This window comes from Haliotis rufescens, unplaced genomic scaffold (genome assembly GCF_023055435.1).
Source record: "Haliotis rufescens isolate VD_foot unplaced genomic scaffold, xgHalRufe1.0.p SCAF_58, whole genome shotgun sequence".
In the NCBI taxonomy this organism is placed as follows: Eukaryota; Metazoa; Mollusca; class Gastropoda; order Lepetellida; family Haliotidae; genus Haliotis; species Haliotis rufescens.
The window spans coordinates 715,599-736,189 of NW_025964312.1; the positions used below are offsets into that span (position 1 = coordinate 715,599).

General features: G+C 38.2%; 2 protein-coding genes across 3 annotated transcripts in view; one reads left to right on the forward strand and one right to left on the reverse strand.

Moving 5' to 3' along the window:
- LOC124112804 (probable UDP-sugar transporter protein SLC35A4) overlaps positions 1 to 4,497 on the reverse strand; it is a 42,698-nt gene extending 38,201 nt beyond the window's left edge. For both annotated transcript variants that reach the window (XM_048385422.1, XM_046472947.2), the window contains exons 1-2: positions 4,405 to 4,497; positions 4,201 to 4,295 (exon numbers count right to left, since the gene is read on the reverse strand). In XM_048385422.1, the coding sequence (XP_048241379.1) occupies positions 4,201 to 4,295; positions 4,405 to 4,413 (104 nt within the window). In that variant the 5' untranslated portion in view covers positions 4,414 to 4,497. The remainder of the gene's footprint in view (positions 1 to 4,200; positions 4,296 to 4,404) is intronic.
- Positions 4,498 to 4,735: 238 nt separating this feature from the next.
- On the forward strand, positions 4,736 to 6,439 carry LOC124112803 (uncharacterized protein RP688-like). Its single transcript, XM_046472946.2, has 2 exons — positions 4,736 to 4,816; positions 5,000 to 6,439. Exon 2 carries the CDS (start codon positions 5,006 to 5,008, stop codon positions 6,035 to 6,037), a length of 1,032 nt encoding a protein of 343 aa, XP_046328902.1. The 5' UTR covers positions 4,736 to 4,816; positions 5,000 to 5,005; the 3' UTR covers positions 6,038 to 6,439.
- The last annotated feature ends 14,152 nt before the right edge of the window (positions 6,440 to 20,591 follow it).

A 20,591-nucleotide genomic window follows, 5' to 3' on the forward strand; every position in this document is an offset into this window, starting at 1 on the left:
TGGTACATATAGGATACTTAAGTGTAACACTCCATATTATTAATAATGGTTGATTCCATATTTAAGTTATGATATAGTATCATTGTATATTTAATATGTATGTTACACTCCCTGGAATAACAAATGATCAGTCTATTGAACTGCTTCATACTATCGATAACTCAGATGGTCAACTTGAAGTCGCTATCTGTGATGTAACGTATTACCTGAGGTGGACCAATATAAATGCTGTGAGAGGTAATAATGAGATATGGATATTTGAAAATAGTGGTATTGGCAAACTCATTATTATACCTGATGGGTATTACAGCGTATGCTCACTCAATGATGAATTTTTTAAGCCTAATGGAATTAGTCTCACACAAAATGAGTCGAATGGGATACTGATTTTAAGCGCTGGAGAAAAAGGTGTAATTCTTTACGAGAACTTAGCAATTACACTTGGATATGCACGCGAAGGAGTAATATAACCTAACATAACAGCACAGGGGGTTAAATTACCCGATTTAGTTCCCTATAAAGAGTTGTGCATCCATCTTGATCAAATAAGCATGAGGGATAATATTCAACTCGAAAGTCCTTCAACTCTGTTCAGATCTATTCCAGTCAAAGATGAAAAATATAATAGCGGTAGAACGGAATCTTTCTCAACATTACAATATAAAAATTAAAGCTTGGTATTATTTCAGACCTCAACATTTCTGTATTAGATGTAAAACACCTACCTGTACATATAGGATACTTAAGTGTAACACTCCATATTATAAATAATGGTTGAATCATCAGGCCCTGGAAAGCTCAGACAATGTAATACAGTTGCGCTTTCCGATCTAGGAGACACAGAAGGATTCGGTAAACCCGGTACCGATGGTAAGTTATACGCTTTACACTTACAAGATAATGTATACAAGCGGAAAGAAGTCACATTCACGGGTAATCTAGAAGATTTAAGCGATGTCGACGTTAGTAGACTCCTTAAAAACAATTCGTACAATCTTACTCACAACGATGATCAAAAAAGGACTATGGTCGAAGCAAACATCGAGTGGCTACTGAATATCGTCATTACCCCACCGTATGTGATGATGGGTAAGGCACATAATTTAACTAAGATAATAAATAGTGGCATCGTACTCGTGGCTTATATCCAATCAAAACGAAAAAGTGTGTTAGCCTCTCCCCTGCCAGAAGACCCAGGTCATATATTATTTAGTCGTCCGGCAGTCCAAAATGTTAGATTAAATTTGGTTACTGAATTCAATGATATTAAAGTTAACTTGAGTGCAATACCTAATATCTCTACGCTTATTATTGAAGTTTTGTTCGGAGATGCACCTGAAGATGCCTTCGAAATATTACCTGGTCTATTGATTAAATGGCTCAAGAAACACGAGCGTCAACGTTGCAGTATTATTCATATTGGAGCATCACCCGTTGCAACCCTCGAGGGGGTTCAAATTATTAAAAGTGACAGCATTTCTCTTACTAAGATATTCTTGCCATATAATATTCATTTGATAAGGTTGAGGTAAACTCTCAAAACATTTAAGCAAGATCAATTAAAGACTATTATATGACCGTAATATACACTATGAATTTATATCCGGCGCTCGATGAGGCATTTGAAAAGATGGATACTGTTGATGGATTTCGATTGCATCAAATAAGCGACATAAAACATGGAATAGAGAAGGAGAGGGAGTTGAGACTTGGATTGTATAAAAAGTATCGCAGAGCCGTGAATGCTCTGGACGGAGTTGACACCGTGCTTGTAACAGCTGGCATTGGACTCAGTGTAGCAGATGTTGGTTTATTATCAACTATAATCGCCACGCCCATCGTACTTGGCATGGAAATAGCCGCCGGAGTCTCAGGACTGGCAGGAATAACGATAAAATTAATTTCTCATAGGTTGCAAAAGAAAGCATTAAAACACGATACCATTCGGCTACTGACCGAAGCAAAGTTGAACAGCATTGAGGATCATATTTCAACAGCAATGGCTGATTGTAAGATATCCGAGGAGGAGTTTCGTTTAGTGTTGTCAGAACTTACCAAATACAACGTAATGAAGCAGGAGATTCGATCAAAATCTCGTAAGACCAGTGGTATTAGCGAAGACGAGAAAAAAAAGTTCATAGAACAGGGGAGGCAACAAGCGCGTCAATTATTCCGTGCCAAAACCAAAGAACTGGTTGGAGATTAAAAATAGATTGCTTGATCACATTTAAACGAATGCTTACATAAGTATATAATAATGGAGAATTACAAACCAACAAAGGAAGAACTCGAAAAAGCTATTGAAACATTTATGCTCAGGGACAAAATTATCAAATGGAGAGAATAACCACAAGGTATATATTATATTTGTGAATGTCAAACCAACCAAATACGGTCATCAATTGTTTCTTTCCAATTACCAAGAAGAGTATATAGTCTGGTCTCCCAGTAAAATGAACGAAGACCTTAGTAAAAATGTTGAATATCACTTCGTTAAAACTAATGGTATACGTATCAGTAAAAATAATAGAGAATATTTTCATTACAATTTAGTTTAATCTTTTGACTATCGTTGAATCGCATAATCATTTTTACATAAAATATGCCACCTGTAGTAGCAGTATAGGTATATAAATCCGGCTCCAGTGGAAGTGAGCCAGAATCACCATTACCTATAAAAATTTATATCATAGAAGCATTGATTGGCCCCAAGTGGTGGTCATTTTAGTTTAATCTCATGACTATCGTTAAATCGCATCGTCATTTTTGCATAAAAAATCCCCCTGTAGTAGCAGTATAGGTATATAAATCCGGCTCCAGTGGAGTTGCGGCAGAACCCCTATTACCTATACTACTACAGGAGTCTCGGCTGCAAACCGAAATTGTTTCAGATTTGGTAAAAACATAACTTTGCATTTAATCTTTTTCAATGTCACAGGAACTTTTGTTGTTCAGTACATGTGTAGAATTCTTACACCAACTAAACATATAACAGACAGATGTCTTTTTTTATGGCGATAGCTGAGTTATGGCCTTACATTGGTTTTCCAATATGGTGAGGAGTGGTGTGGGGATGTGAAATGGAGTTTAACGTCCCGTTCAAGATTATTGCACTATATAGCGACGTTCAAGCCCGTGTGTGTGTGTGTGTGTGTGTGTGTGTGTGTAGTTGCCTGTTCTACTCTGAACTGATACTGATAGTGCTAGCCCACTGAAATACCATGTCGCAGTTTAACATGAATACCCTACTCAGACACAGTATACAGTCCTTGCTTTAGCCCCTTAATGCCGAGCGCCAGACAGGGTAACAACAAGTACAATGTACCATCTTTTTACGCCTTTTGGTATGGCGCGGCCGAGGATCGAACCCCCGACCTTCCGCTCTCGGCGCAGCGGACGCTCTACCTCTTCGCTACGGAGGCAGTCTTTTCCCTTCACGCCGAGCAATATTTCAGCAGCATCTGGTGTTAACATTTTACAACTTTTGAGATACAATTGGGCATTCTCTTTCCACCAAGATTTCAGATAGTGTCACACGACTCCTTGTTATGTACCCATGAAAACAGCATGTTAAATTTTGTAAATACCTTTGACAGAGACTGGCATCAGCATGGAGAGTTTCTGGACAAATGTATTCAAGAATTATAATGGGACGTGTTATATATATGTATTTAACTGGTACACTTATCGAAGATAAAGTATTGTAAACTATGCGAGGAACTACTAATATCTGTTATGGAAGTTAACCCATACCGGGCGAGTATCAGTGTGGCCGACTTGTGCCATGCCAGCATTGGATCAATTACGGTTAAAGATCATGTAGTGTCAACATAACAAGGCAAACTGTTGGCCGGCATTACTGAGTAACCAGTATTACATTACGGCACATAACGGCACATCACCACCTTATAACGTTAATATTGGCCCAATAATGCAGTATTAACTGGGTAACGGAGGTCGTTAATATTTGATTTGGTGAAACTTTGTAAGAGCATACGCATGGTGCTGACAATCCAAAGATCATAATCAGGATCAATTTAAAATTCGAACGCACGATAAACGGGTCATCGCGCACCTAACGGACGCATCTTAGACTGCTCGATACTTGAATTACAAAGAGTCGTGTTCTTTTCAGTTGAATAGTTTTTCAGCAAACTTACTTGCTCGGGTTGTTTCAAATGGTGAAAACATGACACTCACTCAGTGACCAGTAGAATTCCCCATAGTAGGAGCCTGAACACATGTTTGTCATCGCTGATGAAAGACACACACACCGACTCCACTTTCTGTGACTCCTGAAAAAAAGAATCACATGCCAATAACACACTATGTTTCAAATTACATGTCATGACATGACAATAAAAAATATATACTTTACACAACTTCCTAAAATATGATTATTACCTGTGCCATTGTTTAACGAATAGCATTGAGCCCCATGCGTTCTTCATCGACATCTACACTGCTGAATCATGATTAACACGCATGATATGTCCGTGCCATCTGTCACACCAGCTGATACCCACTAGTATAGGCTGCCTCATGGTCAAAGCCGTCAATCATTTCACCTGTCATCATTTGTACTTGTCACTCACCACACATAGCGCACGCCCTCTATCCGATTTCTGAATACAATTTTCCACTTAAAGCATTCTGACTGAAGAGGCCACGTGCCTGAACAATGCAAATTTTGCAAGCATGCGCACATCATATTTTAACTTGTTTATAAAGATGACAAGCATATGAACTACATATTATAATATTTACTACGTTCACGTAGCGTCTGTTCGGAAAAGCTTCGCAACTAAGGACATCAGTAAGTATGACGGATGTCAACGGTTGGGCAGGAATTGCTCACCATTTTGCAAACATCTTTTAAGAAAAACGGAGTTAGATTTGTGTGCTGGTGCAGTGATGATATTCCTGGTTCATACTTGGTTTCAAATGCACAGTAACATATTGCTATGTACCTGCCTCTTATACATACATTTCATTCCAGGATAATATGGCCACCAGGAGAGCAAGAAGATATATGATGTGTGTGACAGCGGTAACAACATGCATCGTCGTATTCAGCTACAATGTTGTAACTGTACCAACAGCCATTACCAGCACACTGCAATCTTTCCTCGGTTCACAGACACGGTGTTCAAAAGTACCAGTAACCAACAGCAGCACCCTGCCATCTTTCCCTGGTCCACAGCCACGGGGTGCAAAAGTACCAGCAACCACCAGCAATATCCTGCCATGGCCTCTTGGCACACAGATACCAGAAACTGCCCGCAGCATGCTCGACACAAATGAAATAAGGAGGAAAATAAAACTTTTTGATGTCATGATAACTAGAAGAGAGAAACGCTGTTTTGAAATCCTACTCAAAACGTTTATGAAAGCCGTAGCATCTAAAGTTACATATTTTTTGTATTCCGGTTCCCTGCTTGGTTCTTATCGTCATCACGGCATGATTCCTTGGGATGACGACCTTGACCTTGTGGTGCGAGCTAAGGATACACAACGATTGGTCACCTCACTGTCCAAACTAGCACCACATTTTATTCTCAATCAACAAGGTGGTCGCAGATGGAAGTTTTATCATCGTAGATCTTACAATATACCTAATTATTCGTGGAAATGGCCGTTTATAGACATTAGCTTTTATAAAGAAAATAGGACTCACATTCGTGATTATGATCGAAGTTTTCCTCGTTTTGTGTTTAAACGGACTGACGTATTTCCTCTCGGCAAGCGACCTTTCATGGGCCTCCTTCTGCCCACGCCGAGAAATACAAAAAGCGTCATACTCCAAACCTATAGTATCAGTGTCTGTCAGAATTTGCACTATGATCACAGATGGGAGCGATCTATCCATGCTAGCAAACAGGCAACTCTGCAGTGTGACCTGTTGAAGGCCATCCATCCATTCGTTCGGCGGGAATACAGGTCTAATGGTACCATGGAGATTCTCGAGAGGCATAATACACGCATTGGAGAGTTCTTCCTCTATGACAGGGATCAAAGTAGTAAAGTCTATAACTAGAAATATGGTGAGGACTCAGCCATACTACTGTTCGAAGGTAGATTCCTCATAAACCTTCATTAATTACTTATGTGAAGGCAAATTACATTTGTTTCTATTCATGAATCCTTTATCTTGCGTTCTCAACATGTTATAAACATGAATATGATACGTTATGAAACGGTATAACATGTATATAAACGGATTGCTATTTCATAAACACCTCCAGCTATATATTGACTTTTAAATGTTTTGTAGTTCAAATACAAAATATGTTCTAAAAACTGTTGTACAGTGTATTAAAGATAACGTTGGTTTTATCTTTATGATTCTCTACAAGAGTCTGGCAAAATACAAAAGCTTTGGACTTTATTCGAATAGCAGGTGCCAGATGTTGAATATAATTTTGTTACAAGATGTGCATGCTGTATATTTTTAATATCATGTTTGTTAGGTTTGTTATTTAAAAATTGTAATTGCTAATTTATTGAATTAAAAAATGGTCATTTTTCTATTTTCGTATTTTGAATAGGTCTACACCAATCGTCCAACAAGTAAAGATTAAAATATTCCGATTCACAATGTTTGGGTAACCTCTGTAAAACAAGATGACCGGGCAGAGGGATGCAGTCATGGGAACTTTGTGCTAGTGTCTTAGCTTTCTTATAACACCAATTTCCTTCTAACTGTAAATTAATATGAATATTCTTAAAGTGAACTCAATGTAGATAATGTACTAACTGACCGTCGCATACAATATATTAAATGTTTCGCATATGTGGCTAAAAACTCGCTCACACTGTGAGCTAGTGGCCCATCTTGAGAGTCCACCAAGACAGGTTGACACAAAGGATCATTCTCTTGACCCGTGATTGACAAGATCACAAGATCGGAACACATTGTCAGTGAGGCTGTGAGAGACAATCTCCGTGGTCTTGTGGAAGAGCGTCCGCCCGGAGAGCAGAAGGCCCGGGGTTCGATCCCCGGTCGCGTAGTATGAAAAGACGTTGAAATGTGGTACTTGTTATTTCTCTGCCTGGCGCTGGGCATTAAGGGGCTAAAACAAGAACTGGTCGGCTTGGAGTCAGTATACTGTGTCTTAAGCGGGGTATTCATGGTATCTAAGTGTGCTAGCAGTATAAAACCGGCATTAGTCCGGACAAATAAAAGCAGCCCCACACACATGTCACAATATTAGTGTTATAATCTACGACGCGACGTTAAACCTCATTTTACCTGACCTTATTCACAGGGTGACAATTCATATAACACGTCCCATTTTAATTCTGGAAACCCAAAAGTCCAGAAACTCTACTGTCTTTTCCCAGTCTTGGTCAAAGGTATTTACAAAAATAAGCATGCTGTTTACATGGGAACATACTAAGGAAGAAAAAATTTAAAAAAAAAAAGTTTAAAAACTCAATATTTACACCATCTCGCCCATGGGCCTGCCCATGGGCGAGAAAATTTTCCTTTACTCAAAACTCATGTTTTTGTCTCGCAAATATTTAACTTGTATTCCATCAAGTATCATGCACAAAAATTTAACTCATTTTAACTTAATTCAACGATTTTATAGCGATATTGAAATAGTTCGCCCATGGGCGAGAAAAAGGCTTGGCCCATGGGCGAGAATATTTTCCTTTACTCAAAATTCATGTTTTTGTTTCGCAAATACTTAACTTGTATTCCATCAAGTATCATACACAAAATTTAACTCATTTTAACTTAATTTAACGATTTTATAGCGATAATGAAATATTTCGCCCATGGGCGAGAAAAAGGTTTGGCCCATGGGCGAGCATATTTTCCTTTGCTCAACAGTTTTAGTTTCGCAAATACATTAAGGGATTAGAAGCATGACACATGATTCAACTCATTTTAACTTAATTCAACTAATTTTTGGCGTTATTAAAATATTTCGCCCATGTTTTCGTCAGTCCCTTTAAAGAATTAACTAATTGTTTACAAAGTATATTGTATCATGTGAAACACACTTTGTATTATATCATTACATCATTATATTAAAAGTGCCTTTGGTTTAATGTTTCCTTTGCAGAAGTTTTACAAATTTCACCTTTTTTACATATTGCAACGATCTTTAATGAACCCGGCCTTATCTCTCAAAACGTTTTGACAGTTTATCATACAAATTCATGCGCGTGTACACCAATTCATTGGCGTTATTTTTCAACGAATTAAAGTTTAGTTTGTTTCTATTTCACTTCCCATTTTATGTCTCGTTGATACATCACACTGGGAAATTAAGTGACAATAGATATGCAATATACAGGTACACGTGCGCGTATTTTAATGGGAAAAAAACCGATTCGTCTTTCATTGCATAACGTCTAGCTGAATATCTCACATTCTAATGAAATCTCGAAATAATTTTTTCATTATATGCGGTGCGATGTTTACAGGCGATTGAGTGAATATTATGACACTAATGCAACTTTTAATGCATTGTCATTTTTGGTATGAAAATGGTAACAGTTCAGAAAAAAACAACAGCCTTCTTATGATAATTCTCATTAGTACGTTGTATCTAATTACAGTGTCGGTGTTATTTACAGGTGATTCTACAATACCTGCTCTCGGTCAATTACGATCTACCACACCACGCGCGAATAAACAGTTATGCAGGTGTTGCTGTGGGCAAGTACCTAGCCTGTATATGTATATTTTTTGTGGATACATGTATTACATATTTTCGTTGATATGTGGCAAGACAAAAAAAAGTTTATGAAAGATGAATTAGTGCCTTGATATATTCAACGAGATGTGTATCATCGTTTAATGGGTCATTCAATAAAAGTATGTTTGGAGGAGATATCAAAGGAGCCGCCCAATATACATAGTGTCGTCCGGTGAACTACCACCCCACCCTGTCCGTAAGAGTTATGTAATCGGTACACAAATATATTTGATGCGGTGTCAGTGTGTAAGGAGTTTGAATTACGTCCGCCACTGGCCACAGAGGTAATCCTCAAAGTGTACAATAAACTACGGTTATAACGAACACGCTTATAACGAACTAACGGATATAACGAACTAACTTTTTGGTCCCGACTATATGCTGTAGTTATGCTGTATATATGCTTATAACGAATTACGGTTATAACGAACTAAAATTAGTAGTCCCTTTGAGTTCGTTTTAACCGTAGTTTACTTTAGTTACAATCAACAAGGTCAATGTGGTACTAATTACCTAGTGACGCACGTAACAACGACTGTCAATCAGTCTGCTACAGCTACCATACTATCATCCCTGTCACAACTGGCATATCAACGGCTTATTCAAATTATTAATTGTAGAAACGTCGTTGAGAGACTAACGTATGTTGTATATAGTCCTCATATTTGATATAAAAAAATAGCAAATACGTCAACTGTGAATTCAACTGGATGTTACCTTCCTTATATCAGCTAACAGCCCTGTTTGTGAAAATATGTACTAGACATAAGATTTATAGACTAATAAAATCAATTGTAAGACCGCATAGACCATAAAACCGAACTAACTATGTCTTGGTATCATCGCTTGTGTATTAGATGATGGTAATAACCTGAAATGTATTAACGTTAGATTAGGAAGAAGAGACATTAAAGTGTTTTATAATACTTGGGAACAGGAACAATAAGATGTAGCAACATAAACATGCATGGAATGGAATAGGGAAAATGGTGAAAACAAATTGAAATAGATTTTAATAAAACATTATTGTAATAAATAACTTGCAAAAGTGGTGCCCAAAATTGTTTGACCGTGTTATTTGCGTTGTAGATCGACGACTAGCAAGTAATTGTCATGCTGTACGCATGGTTCCACATACAAATTCAGATATACAACCGGTATAAAACTGAGAACTGAGATGCCAAGTATCACCTGCATTCACACACGGAAGCAAAATACTTGTATGTATGCCCTCTCCTCTGAAAAATGTATCACTAAAGTATTTGCATTGTAATAAATATAGTAATAATAAATCTTGGTAAATTTGGTAGGTCTCCGACAGATATGATTTTCAGTTATTTTACACCTTTGATTAATACGGATTACGTAAATGTAGTCTGGTCACTTTCTCTAATGTATCTGCTTGGTTAGAAATTTCAAATGTCCTGATATAGCACTGTTCCTAAAATAAGCCAGTTTCTTTTATCGGGTATTTTGGTTGATTTGTCTTGTCACGCAGTCATTTATACTTGATCAAATGATTTCCACGAAAAATTCCGGCAGAGAGTTCTGTATTTTATTATATACATGTATTGTTAATAATAGAAGATGCTTACATGACTGTATCTCAGAACGCAAAACTGATAACATTCAAACATGTAATTAGTACACAGTTAATTGTTACATATAATGTCCTGCATATTCCTTTTTAAACAAAAAGCCTACATGTATACTGAAATCGGTGTGCACTGTTAAAAGGGTATTAGTGCAGTCAGCCATGGTAAATGGAGAGACAATAATAAGGTGATCAATTATTGTCTGTTGCAGAATATGCGGTAAAAGTGTAGTCATTTATACATATACACATTACACATATACAGATGAAATACACGATATGATACAGTGCAAGAACAAACTAAGATACGGTTTCTAATAAAAAGAATTATACGATTATGGGTTTAATTAACATGTTTAATTTTTCAGGCCAACACGGTTGAGATACAGCATCGGCATACTCAACTGGAGTTGTTTTCTGCCGGTCGTAAGTTCATCGTTTGACTGAGCACACTTGTGTCGAGGTTGCGATATTTTCTTCTCTTTGTTGGCAGCCTGCCACCGGCCTGAATTTTGAGAAAGGTCTCAGCATGGGACTGTTAATTTCTTCTTAAAGATGTCAAAAAGCTTACAAACTTGTAGATGTTGGGGCGGTTAGGACCAAACTTTTTTTTAGCTCAGAGTGCCACTCTTCCCAGTGGTAGTGGTCCTGGAACCAATAGTGTCAAACAGGTTCTGCACAATACCTCCATCAGATTCAACTGTTCAGCAACATTGTCACTGAATTTCAGGTGAACGAGGGGAACAGACGCACGTGTATTTACTCTCAGATTATTATTGTCTTGAGTTCATATATTGGGGCATTTCATATACTAATTGAACAGAGTTCACCTGCACATGTCCACTTTAGTGAGACAGACTGTAACCAAAAATGCATTGAGCTGTAGCTCCCAATCCCTTATAACAACGACAACAACAACCATGGTGAGGGCACAGTAAGGTTAAACCGTGTCCACCAGACAATCTCAGGTGGCTAACGCCATATCGCCCATCAGCTCAGCTCTATTTTTCAGCGCATAATTATTTTTTTTACATTTTGAATAAAAGGAATTAAAAAAAAATCATATTTAACAAACCTACACATTACTAAATACAAAACTTTATAATCCTTTCTAGACTTCGTTCCAATTAACCTGGATCATATAACTCGCTCGCGAATACGACTTAAAAGTGAATACATCTACAGTGTACAAGTAACTTTTAACTGTATCATATATACTCATGATAAGCAATTATTTTCGTTCCCAAATCGAATGAGCACATTCTGGGGCTAAATCTGCAAAAGGACAGACAAAATATTTCTTTGTACAATGATACAAACGTAGCTGCTGATAAAAGAGACAATGTGTTAATAATCTGCAATATATCATTTGTTCTCGTTTAATCTATTGGACATATTGAAGTGATTGTAAAGTTTCAAGGAGTACTTAAATGTTGTTGTATTATGAATGAATTTAGAATATCAATAGCGAAAAACAGTCACCATATGGGATGTACATGTATAACTTGTCTTCCAGCACCACGCTTGTGCCGAGGCCCGTGGTCATAAAACTAATCGGTCCTATAAAAGGAGCAACAATGTACTTGCTATGGTTCACTCCCAATTGTCAGACGACCTAATCATCGGACAGACCAGTCAAGTGTGACCAGTGTACCTGCCTGGTCTTACCTCCTAATTACTGAGCTGCTCAATACTGTCAAACTGAGTGATAGAGATTAACCAGATTATGATTGTGGTTGTAAGTTGCGTTTGATCTGTGTCGGGTTGCAGTTGTTTTATTAGGCAAGACCAGGGTCGTTTTTTCAATGAAACCTTTCAACCGTTGAGTTTGTTTTGCATTCATGTCATTAAATACATTGTTAGGTAGAATAATAACACGTTATATAGATTAAACATCTCCCTAACCTGAGTATAAAATCACATGTACCCTAAGTACCGTACTATATTACTTTGAGGAGACATTGAATAGGCATTGTATGCTGTCGGAATGACTTTACGCAAATCCCTGCGCAATGGACCCGTGAAGATCCGGGGTAGAACAGATCTTCAACAACCCATTCTTGGCGTAAAAGGGTGACAGCGCCTGTCGTAAGAGGCGACTACCGGGATCGGTTGGTCAGGTTCGCTGACCTGGTTGATGCATGTCACCGTATCCCAATTGCGTGGATCGATGCACATGATGTCAATCACTGGATTGTCGGGTCCAGACTCGATAATTTACAGACCGCCGTCATATAGCTGAAATATTGCTAAGTGCGGCGTTAAACAACTAACAAACAAACACAACTTTGAGGAATTCACAACAATCACTATGACGAGGTATGCATATCTTGCAATCAACCTGAATCCAGTTACTGGAATGTCAAACCCGGGCTTGGTTAAAACAAGAATTGCAGTTAGATCCGCTACATGTTGTAGATCTCCTGTAGTCAAGAGATGCAATACCGAGGCAGCAATGTCAATTTATGAGGGACAGACAACTACTCCAACATATATAAACAGATAACAATGAAATCATAACATGTACGAAAATAGAAATCATATCAACACAAAAAGAGAAAGTGTACGAGTACCAAAACTTGCAATAGATATGTGTACCCTACGTACACACATGAGTCCCATTCGACAGTCTACAACACCCGAATAACTGTCAAACAAGTATGGGTACCCCTTGTGTTCAGGCAACTTTTACTTTTTTTTATATCAAATATGAGGACTGTATACAACATATGTTAGTCTCTCAACGACGTTTCTACAATTAATATTTTGAATAAGCCGTTGATATGCCAGTTGTGACAGGGATGATGGTATGGTAGCTGTAGCAGACAGATTGACAGTCGTTGTTACGTGCGTCACTAGGTAATTAGTACCACATTGACCTTGTTGATTGTAACTAAAGTAAACTACGGTTAAAACGAACTCAAAGGGACTACTAATTTTAGTTCGTTATAACCGTAATTCGTTATAAGCATATATACAGCATAACTACAGCATATAGTCGGGACCAAAAAGTTAGTTCGTTATATCCGTTAGTTCTTTATAAGCGTGTTCGTTATAATCGTAGTTTATACTGTACACTTTGAGGATTACCTCTGTGGCCAGTGGCGGACGTAATTCAAACTCCTTACACACTGACACCGCATCAAATATATTTGTGTACCGATTACATAACTCTTACGGACAGGGTGGGGTGGTAGTTCACCGGATGACACTGTGTATATTGGGCGGCTCCTTTGATATCTCCTCCAAACATACTTTTATTGAATGACCCATTAAACGATGATACACATCTCGTTGAATATTTCAAGGCACTAATTCATCTTTCATAAACTTTTTTTTGTCTTGCCACATATCAACGAAAATATGTAATACATGTATCCACAAAAATATACATATACAGGCTAGGTACTTGCCCACAGCAACACCTGCATAACTGTTTATTCGCGCGTGGTGTGGTAGATCGTAATTGACCGAGAGCAGGTATTGTAGAATCACCTGTAAATAATGCCGACTCTGTAATTAGATACAACGTACTAATGAGAATTATCATAAGAAGGCTTTTTTTTTTCTTAACTGTTACCATTTTCATACCAAAAATGACAATGCATTTAAAAGTTGCTTTAGTGTCATAATATTCACTCAATCGCCTGTAAACATCGCACCGCATATAATGAAAAAAATATTTCGAGATTTCATTAGAATGTGAGATATTCAGCTAGACGTTTTTCAATGAAAGACGAATCGTTTTTTTCCCATTAAAATACGCGCACGTGTACCTGTATATTGCATATCTATTGTCACTATTTTTCCCAGTGTGATGTATCAACGAGACATAAAATGGGAAGTGAAATAGAAACAAACTAAACTTTAATTCGTTGAAAAATAACGCCAATGAATTGGTGTACACGCGCATGAATTTGTATGATAAACTGTCAAAACGTTTTGAGAGATAAGGCCGGGTTCATTAAAGATCGTTGCAATATGTAAAAAAGGTGAAATTTGTAAAACTTCTGCAAAGGAAACATCCAACCAAAGGCACTTTTAATATAGTAATGTAATGATATAATACAAAGTGTGTTTCACATGATACAATATACTTTGTAAACAATTAGTTAATTCTTTAAAGGGACTGACGAAAACATGGGCGAAATATTTTAAAAACGCCAAAAATTAGTTGAATTAAGTTAAAATGAGTTGAATCATGTGTCATGCTTCTAATCCCTTAATGTATTTGCGAAACTAAAACTGTTGAGCAAAGGAAAATATGCTCGCCCATGGGCCAAACCTTTTTCTCGCCCATGGGCGAAATATTTCAATATCGCTATAAAATCGTTCAATTAAGTTAAAATGAGTTAAATTTTGTGTATGATACTTGATGGAATACAAGTAAAGTATTTGCGAAACAAAAACATGAGTTTTGAGTAAAGGAAAATATTCTCGCCCATGGGCCAAGCCTTTTTCTCGCCTATGGGCGAACTATTTCAATATCGCTATAAAATCGTTGAATTAAATTAAAATGAGTTAAATTTATGTGCATGATACTTGATGGAATACAAGTTAAATGTTTGCGAAACAAAAACATGAGTTTTGAGTAAAGGAAAATATTCTCGCCCATGGGCCAAACTTCGCCCATGGGCAGGCCCATGGGCAGTCCCATGGGCGAGATGGTGTAAATATTGAGTTTTTTAACTTCTTTTTTTTCATTTTTCTTCCTTAGTATGTTCCCATGAAAACAGCATGCTTATTTTTGTAAATACCTTTGACCGAGACTGGGAAAAGACAGTAGAGTTTCTGGACTTTTGGGTTTCCAGAATTAAAATGGGACGTGTTATATGCATTTCATTTTCACTTCACCTCAATAACAGTACATCAATATTATTATATTATACGACTGTACAACACCAGTTAGGCAATAACCCGCATCTGTTTATATTTGTCAAAGATCAGTATTCTACTTAATGTTACATAATGACTCCACTGATGCAACGTCATCAAATTTGAACACACCTTGCCCAGATCGATGTCTTCCATTCATGGCTTGTTGTAATTTGGGATCTGGAGACCGATTAGTGAACAAAGGGTTTCCAGGGAGCTGTCATTGTGTTCAGTAGCTCGGAAACAGCTGTTGGTATCGACCGCTCTATCTGTATGGGTGCTTGTTGGTAGCGAGAAAGTTGTATGTAAACTATCTGTCAGTGCAGACTGGTCAGACAAAAGTCAGTAATTTGGAAACACTTTCATATTTTAAAAGTCAGGTTTGTCTATTAAAGATGGAATGACACGAGTATTGCGGAATATGACGTCATCATGACCTGGCTAAAACAGTGTGTACCCTGAATCCATGGAACCTGACTTAAACACAATAGGTCTGGGAAAACGTTTGTTTTCTTGTTTGTTGTTTAACGCCGCACTCATTAATATTCCAACTATATGACGGCGGTCTGTAAATAATCAAATCTGGACCAGACAATCCAGTGATTGACATCATGATCATTGATCCACACAATCAGGATCGATGACATGCATCAACCAAGTCAGCGAGCCTGACCACCCGATTCCGTTAGTCGCCTTTTACGGCAAGCATGGGTTGCTGAAGACCTATTCTACCCCTGATATTCACGGGTCCTCTTTTGATGTCCCGTGCCAGACACATGGCTCAGTATCGGATGTAACCCCTCCAGCAACGATGCAGGCCCTAACAGGACGTCGAACTGAGTACACGAGTCTCCTGACATCCTGATTAGAGATCCTACGCTATTCTTTCTGCAGGGCAATTGCCAAGACATCCCTCGACAATGGCGGCTGTTGACGTTTCCAAATCCTGCGTCCAAGTTGGTCTCACAGATGGTCTATGGGCGACAGGTCCGGTGATGTTGCTGGCCACTGTTATACTGTAATACGGTCTCGCTTTTGAAGTAATATACTTACACACCAAAATCTGGAATTAATAAAGATATATGATGAAAAAAAGATCAGGTGTAGGGAACAGTGAGGCAATCTTATGACAAAGGTGCAACACAGATCAAAATTATCATATTATAGGTGATACGTACACACAGTGTATGAATGATTTGGGGGGTTAAAGGCTACACAAATCGAAAAATGTAAAGGATGGAGACTTTTCTTCAGGCACATACAGTACAATATCGTGTCTGGAAACCTCACCTTCAATGTACTGTTGTGGGCGTCTACACACATACATAGAAAACAACATAACACACCAACATAGATGAATCCGGATTGATCTAAGAATGTAGTGAAATGTTAACGGTTTATAACCTTACGTGATGTGCTGTAAGAATGGTAAAAGCCCCGTTTGCTTATCAATATTGTCGTAATTAGTAACAGCTCAAACGTAAACCATATTCTTAGCAGAACTATTAGAGAATATAAAACGTCAACGCCAGACAATAATCAGTCTCGCTTATCCATTCCATTGGGCGACAAAGGCGGCATTGTCTTAAAGTCGGGCCGGGCAAAGACGGGCCAAAGTGTTATTGGCTAATTACTTCATTATCGGCGATCATACCAACATATTACTGATGCAACATACACACATGACATTACTGAACAATCACCAGCCAAAAACGTGCACCATAATTAAGTATTTCGGAGTAAGTCACTTGAAAACCAGAAAGTGGAGCTGTGTGAAAGCCTCACTGATCTAGGTAACATGTAAACGAGCAATCGTTAAACGAAATAAGATTTGAAACGTATCAAATACTTCTAGCTATAGTGATACAAATTTCCATCTGTCGGCATAGCGTTTATATTGATAGGAACGTAATATATCTAAGTAAATACCACTTTATAATGTCACTGTTCATCGTATTTAAAGCAGGCACGTTGGTTAAAGTAGACCTCTTCTCCCGAAACTCTCAACAGTCTCACAAGTGTTGGGTCCGACTTGGCCCGGGCTGTCAAAATCAACTTAAACCTCACAGATGTAACATGAAATGTATTCACACCAATAGCTTAGTATTATATCTATCTAAATACCTTTTTATAGTGTTTCAGAGCGCAGTATTTAAAGAAAACAAGGTGCTCAAAGTGAAGCCCTTTCCCCTCTACATTCTCAACATAGTCTGTATCATCAAATGTGTTTACATCTATAGACTAGCATTATATCTACCTATATACCACTTTATAGTGTCTCAGATGGTGGCATTTAAAGAAAACAAGGTGATCAAAGTGAAGCCTTTTTCCCCTCTACATTCTCAACATAGTCTCTATCAGAAGTGTTTGGCTTGTGTTGGGTCCGACTCGGCCCGCCTGTCAAAATTAACTTTAAACACACAGATGTATCATCAAATGTGTTTACATCTATAGATTGGTATTATATCTACCTATATACCACTTTATAATGTCACAGTATATCGCAATGCCTCGGTAATGCCTGGGCCATGACGACGCAAAAACGGGCCAAACAAAAGGGCCGATGATCTCGGCGCGGTAGCACTGTCCATTGAGATTTCCCTCTACCATTATCAAACGGGTCCTCTGTCTTGCTGTAATCCCACCCCATACCATAACGCTGCCGCCCCCGAACCGATCTTCTTCCATGACACAATGATTGACGTAACGTTCACCTCGACGTCGGTACACTCGAATCTGTCCATCGCTGTGGCTGTGGTGAAAGCGAGACTCGTCGGTGAATAGAACTCTGCAGTCCCCACTGCATGGCCGTCCAGCGTAGACGCTGTCTGCACCACTGTAGACGTGCTTGACGGTGGTTTCCTGTCAAAATGGGACGTCTGGCGGGTCTTCTGGGACAATCCCTGCAAATCTGAGGCGGCGACGTACGGTTTGTGAAGATATTCGTCGAAGGCCAGGGATGCTTCTTGCAGTCACTGTTGCTGGCTGAAATCGATTTCGTAGGTGTGTTGTTCGAATCCAGTTGTCTTGTCGAATATTGGTTACGCGTGGCCTGCCACTCCGAGGATGGTCTTTGATTGCATTCGTCTGTTGCCAACGTTGCCATAAACACCAAATGGTGTTTCTGTTGACGTTAAATTGTCTTGCAACATCACGTTGACTCGATCCTGCTTCAAGCATACCAATGGCTCGCAGACGCTCATTTTCGGACAGGCTTGGCATTCCGTAATGTTGTATAATTGTGTAATTTTGGTGTTTTTCTGAGTGGTTGTTGTCAGCACGATGCTAAACAATGCATATGGAATCCCGTTAACGCACATGTTTTTATACCCATTCTTGGGTAGTGAAATGCATGGGGCTTGCATAAAAGTCAACTTTTGCATGGAAAGCATGCTTTTCTGTAGCGTGTTTGTGACTTGATTTCATACATGTACTACAATATTGAAAACCAAACTTTACTTGTTTGAAAAATACACTAAAATATTGGTGTTACAGGAACTTTTGTTTGTATAGTATAGTATTTGGATTGAACAATCGACATATTATATTGAAACACACAGGACTAGATTTACAATCAGAAGAGGCAATACAATTGGTAAAATAGGTGGCAGCAGCAATAAATAACAGGTCCTATGACGTAAATCAGTGCTCTCACGAATGTAAAGAATGTTTCAAAGTTGAATGTGTTGAGTGAAAGCGCTGTTCTTGAATGCAGGAAAAAGTGTTGGAAACAGGCAATAAGTCGGTGTTTTCACTGGGCATAAGATAAGTCGCACGTCAGGTCTTACAAGACCTTGAATCAACCACCCTCTTCCATGGGTGCAACCAGTCTTCTAGAAAATGCTACCTCACGATGCTTCTCGAATCATAGTGCCGGAAGTGAATCGACAAGTTCCTGACAGCGCAGCTCTATATACCGGGAGGGTAACGAGTGTGTACACAACTATGGGAGGTCACTCTATTTTAGTATATGAAGCAAAATGTCAAAGCATCGAACGTTCATTGCCACTTCCACATACTACTGTCTTAACTTAATGCAAATGTGAGAAGCTCACCTTACCAACCGAGGCAATCATGTGTCCTGAATTGTAATTGATGCTGCTTAACAGAAATTATAACACGTTTCACAACTTTGACCACATCTTTTGATTGGTATGACATCTTATAGCCGAGATGGGGACTCGAAGAGTCGATCGTCTCTCCCCCTCCCCTCGCCTACACTAAACCGAATTTGATGTGATGTTCCTTACCGAATGAGGTTTGTGTTAAGGCTATCATGAACACGAACATTTCACACCTTGAGAGAACACTCATCAGCTATTGCTGTTATATTCATACGCCACCCACATACAAATGACGGTGTTTTTGAATGTTGAATTTAGAGAACGTTCAAAATTTACGTGAGCGATAAAAAAAATAAGACACTCGTCCCGTCAGAAACCGTGTTATATTACCACTCGTGTATTTCGCAAGCTGTCTAACCCTTTGGATTACACTCGTAATATAACCTGTATCTAAGGGGCACTTATTTAGTAATCGAACTGTGTGTCACAGTTCTATTAATAAATAAGTATTAACTAATTCTGGTTGTATTTGAGAAGCTATGTATCAACACACTTGCAAGTTGGTGCATGTGTTGTTATTTCCGATAAGGAAATCCGTGTATACTGCAATAATAATTACAGGAGGAAGGACTTTTTGTTTGCATACTTTCTGGAAACACACATTGAGACCCAAATATGCCCCAAGTTCCTTTGATGGTACACCGACACATCCTATAAATGTAGTAATGTAGTGGTGCTTGTTTGAAGTATGTACTTGCAAGACGAAACGGTGTACATGTACATGACAGGGATACATGAAGATTACTGGAAACAAATATGACTTTATATCATTATAAGGGTAACGCAATTTTTCAGGGCATTATCATTATTTCTAGAAGCCTGAGGTTTTCCATTAACTGCCCAAAGAAGGCAGTTGAAAAGATATATGTTTCTGCAAATGATGATGCCCTGAAAATAGCGTTACCGTTATTATAAATATAAATTAAGGGACAGAATTTGTTATCAAATAAAAATTTACAACAATATCGGTTTTTACTGCAATCAACACACAACGAATGTCACTGACCAACATTTACAAATAAGGAAACGTCATAGAACAAACCAGATAACGTCACTATTAAACATCAATATGACGTCACCAACGGGCGTGATAATATTAGAGCATTATCAAGTTACAGTGGCCCGCTAATATCTGATAACATGCGGTTTTATGACAATTCTATCCACTTTAGCTATAATTCAATGTAATTTACCTTTTATTGATTAAGTATTGTTTTTCGCTAGCAATGTTCAATACCATACTCAGGTCACTTTGAAACAGGAACTTAATAAGTCAATCATCTT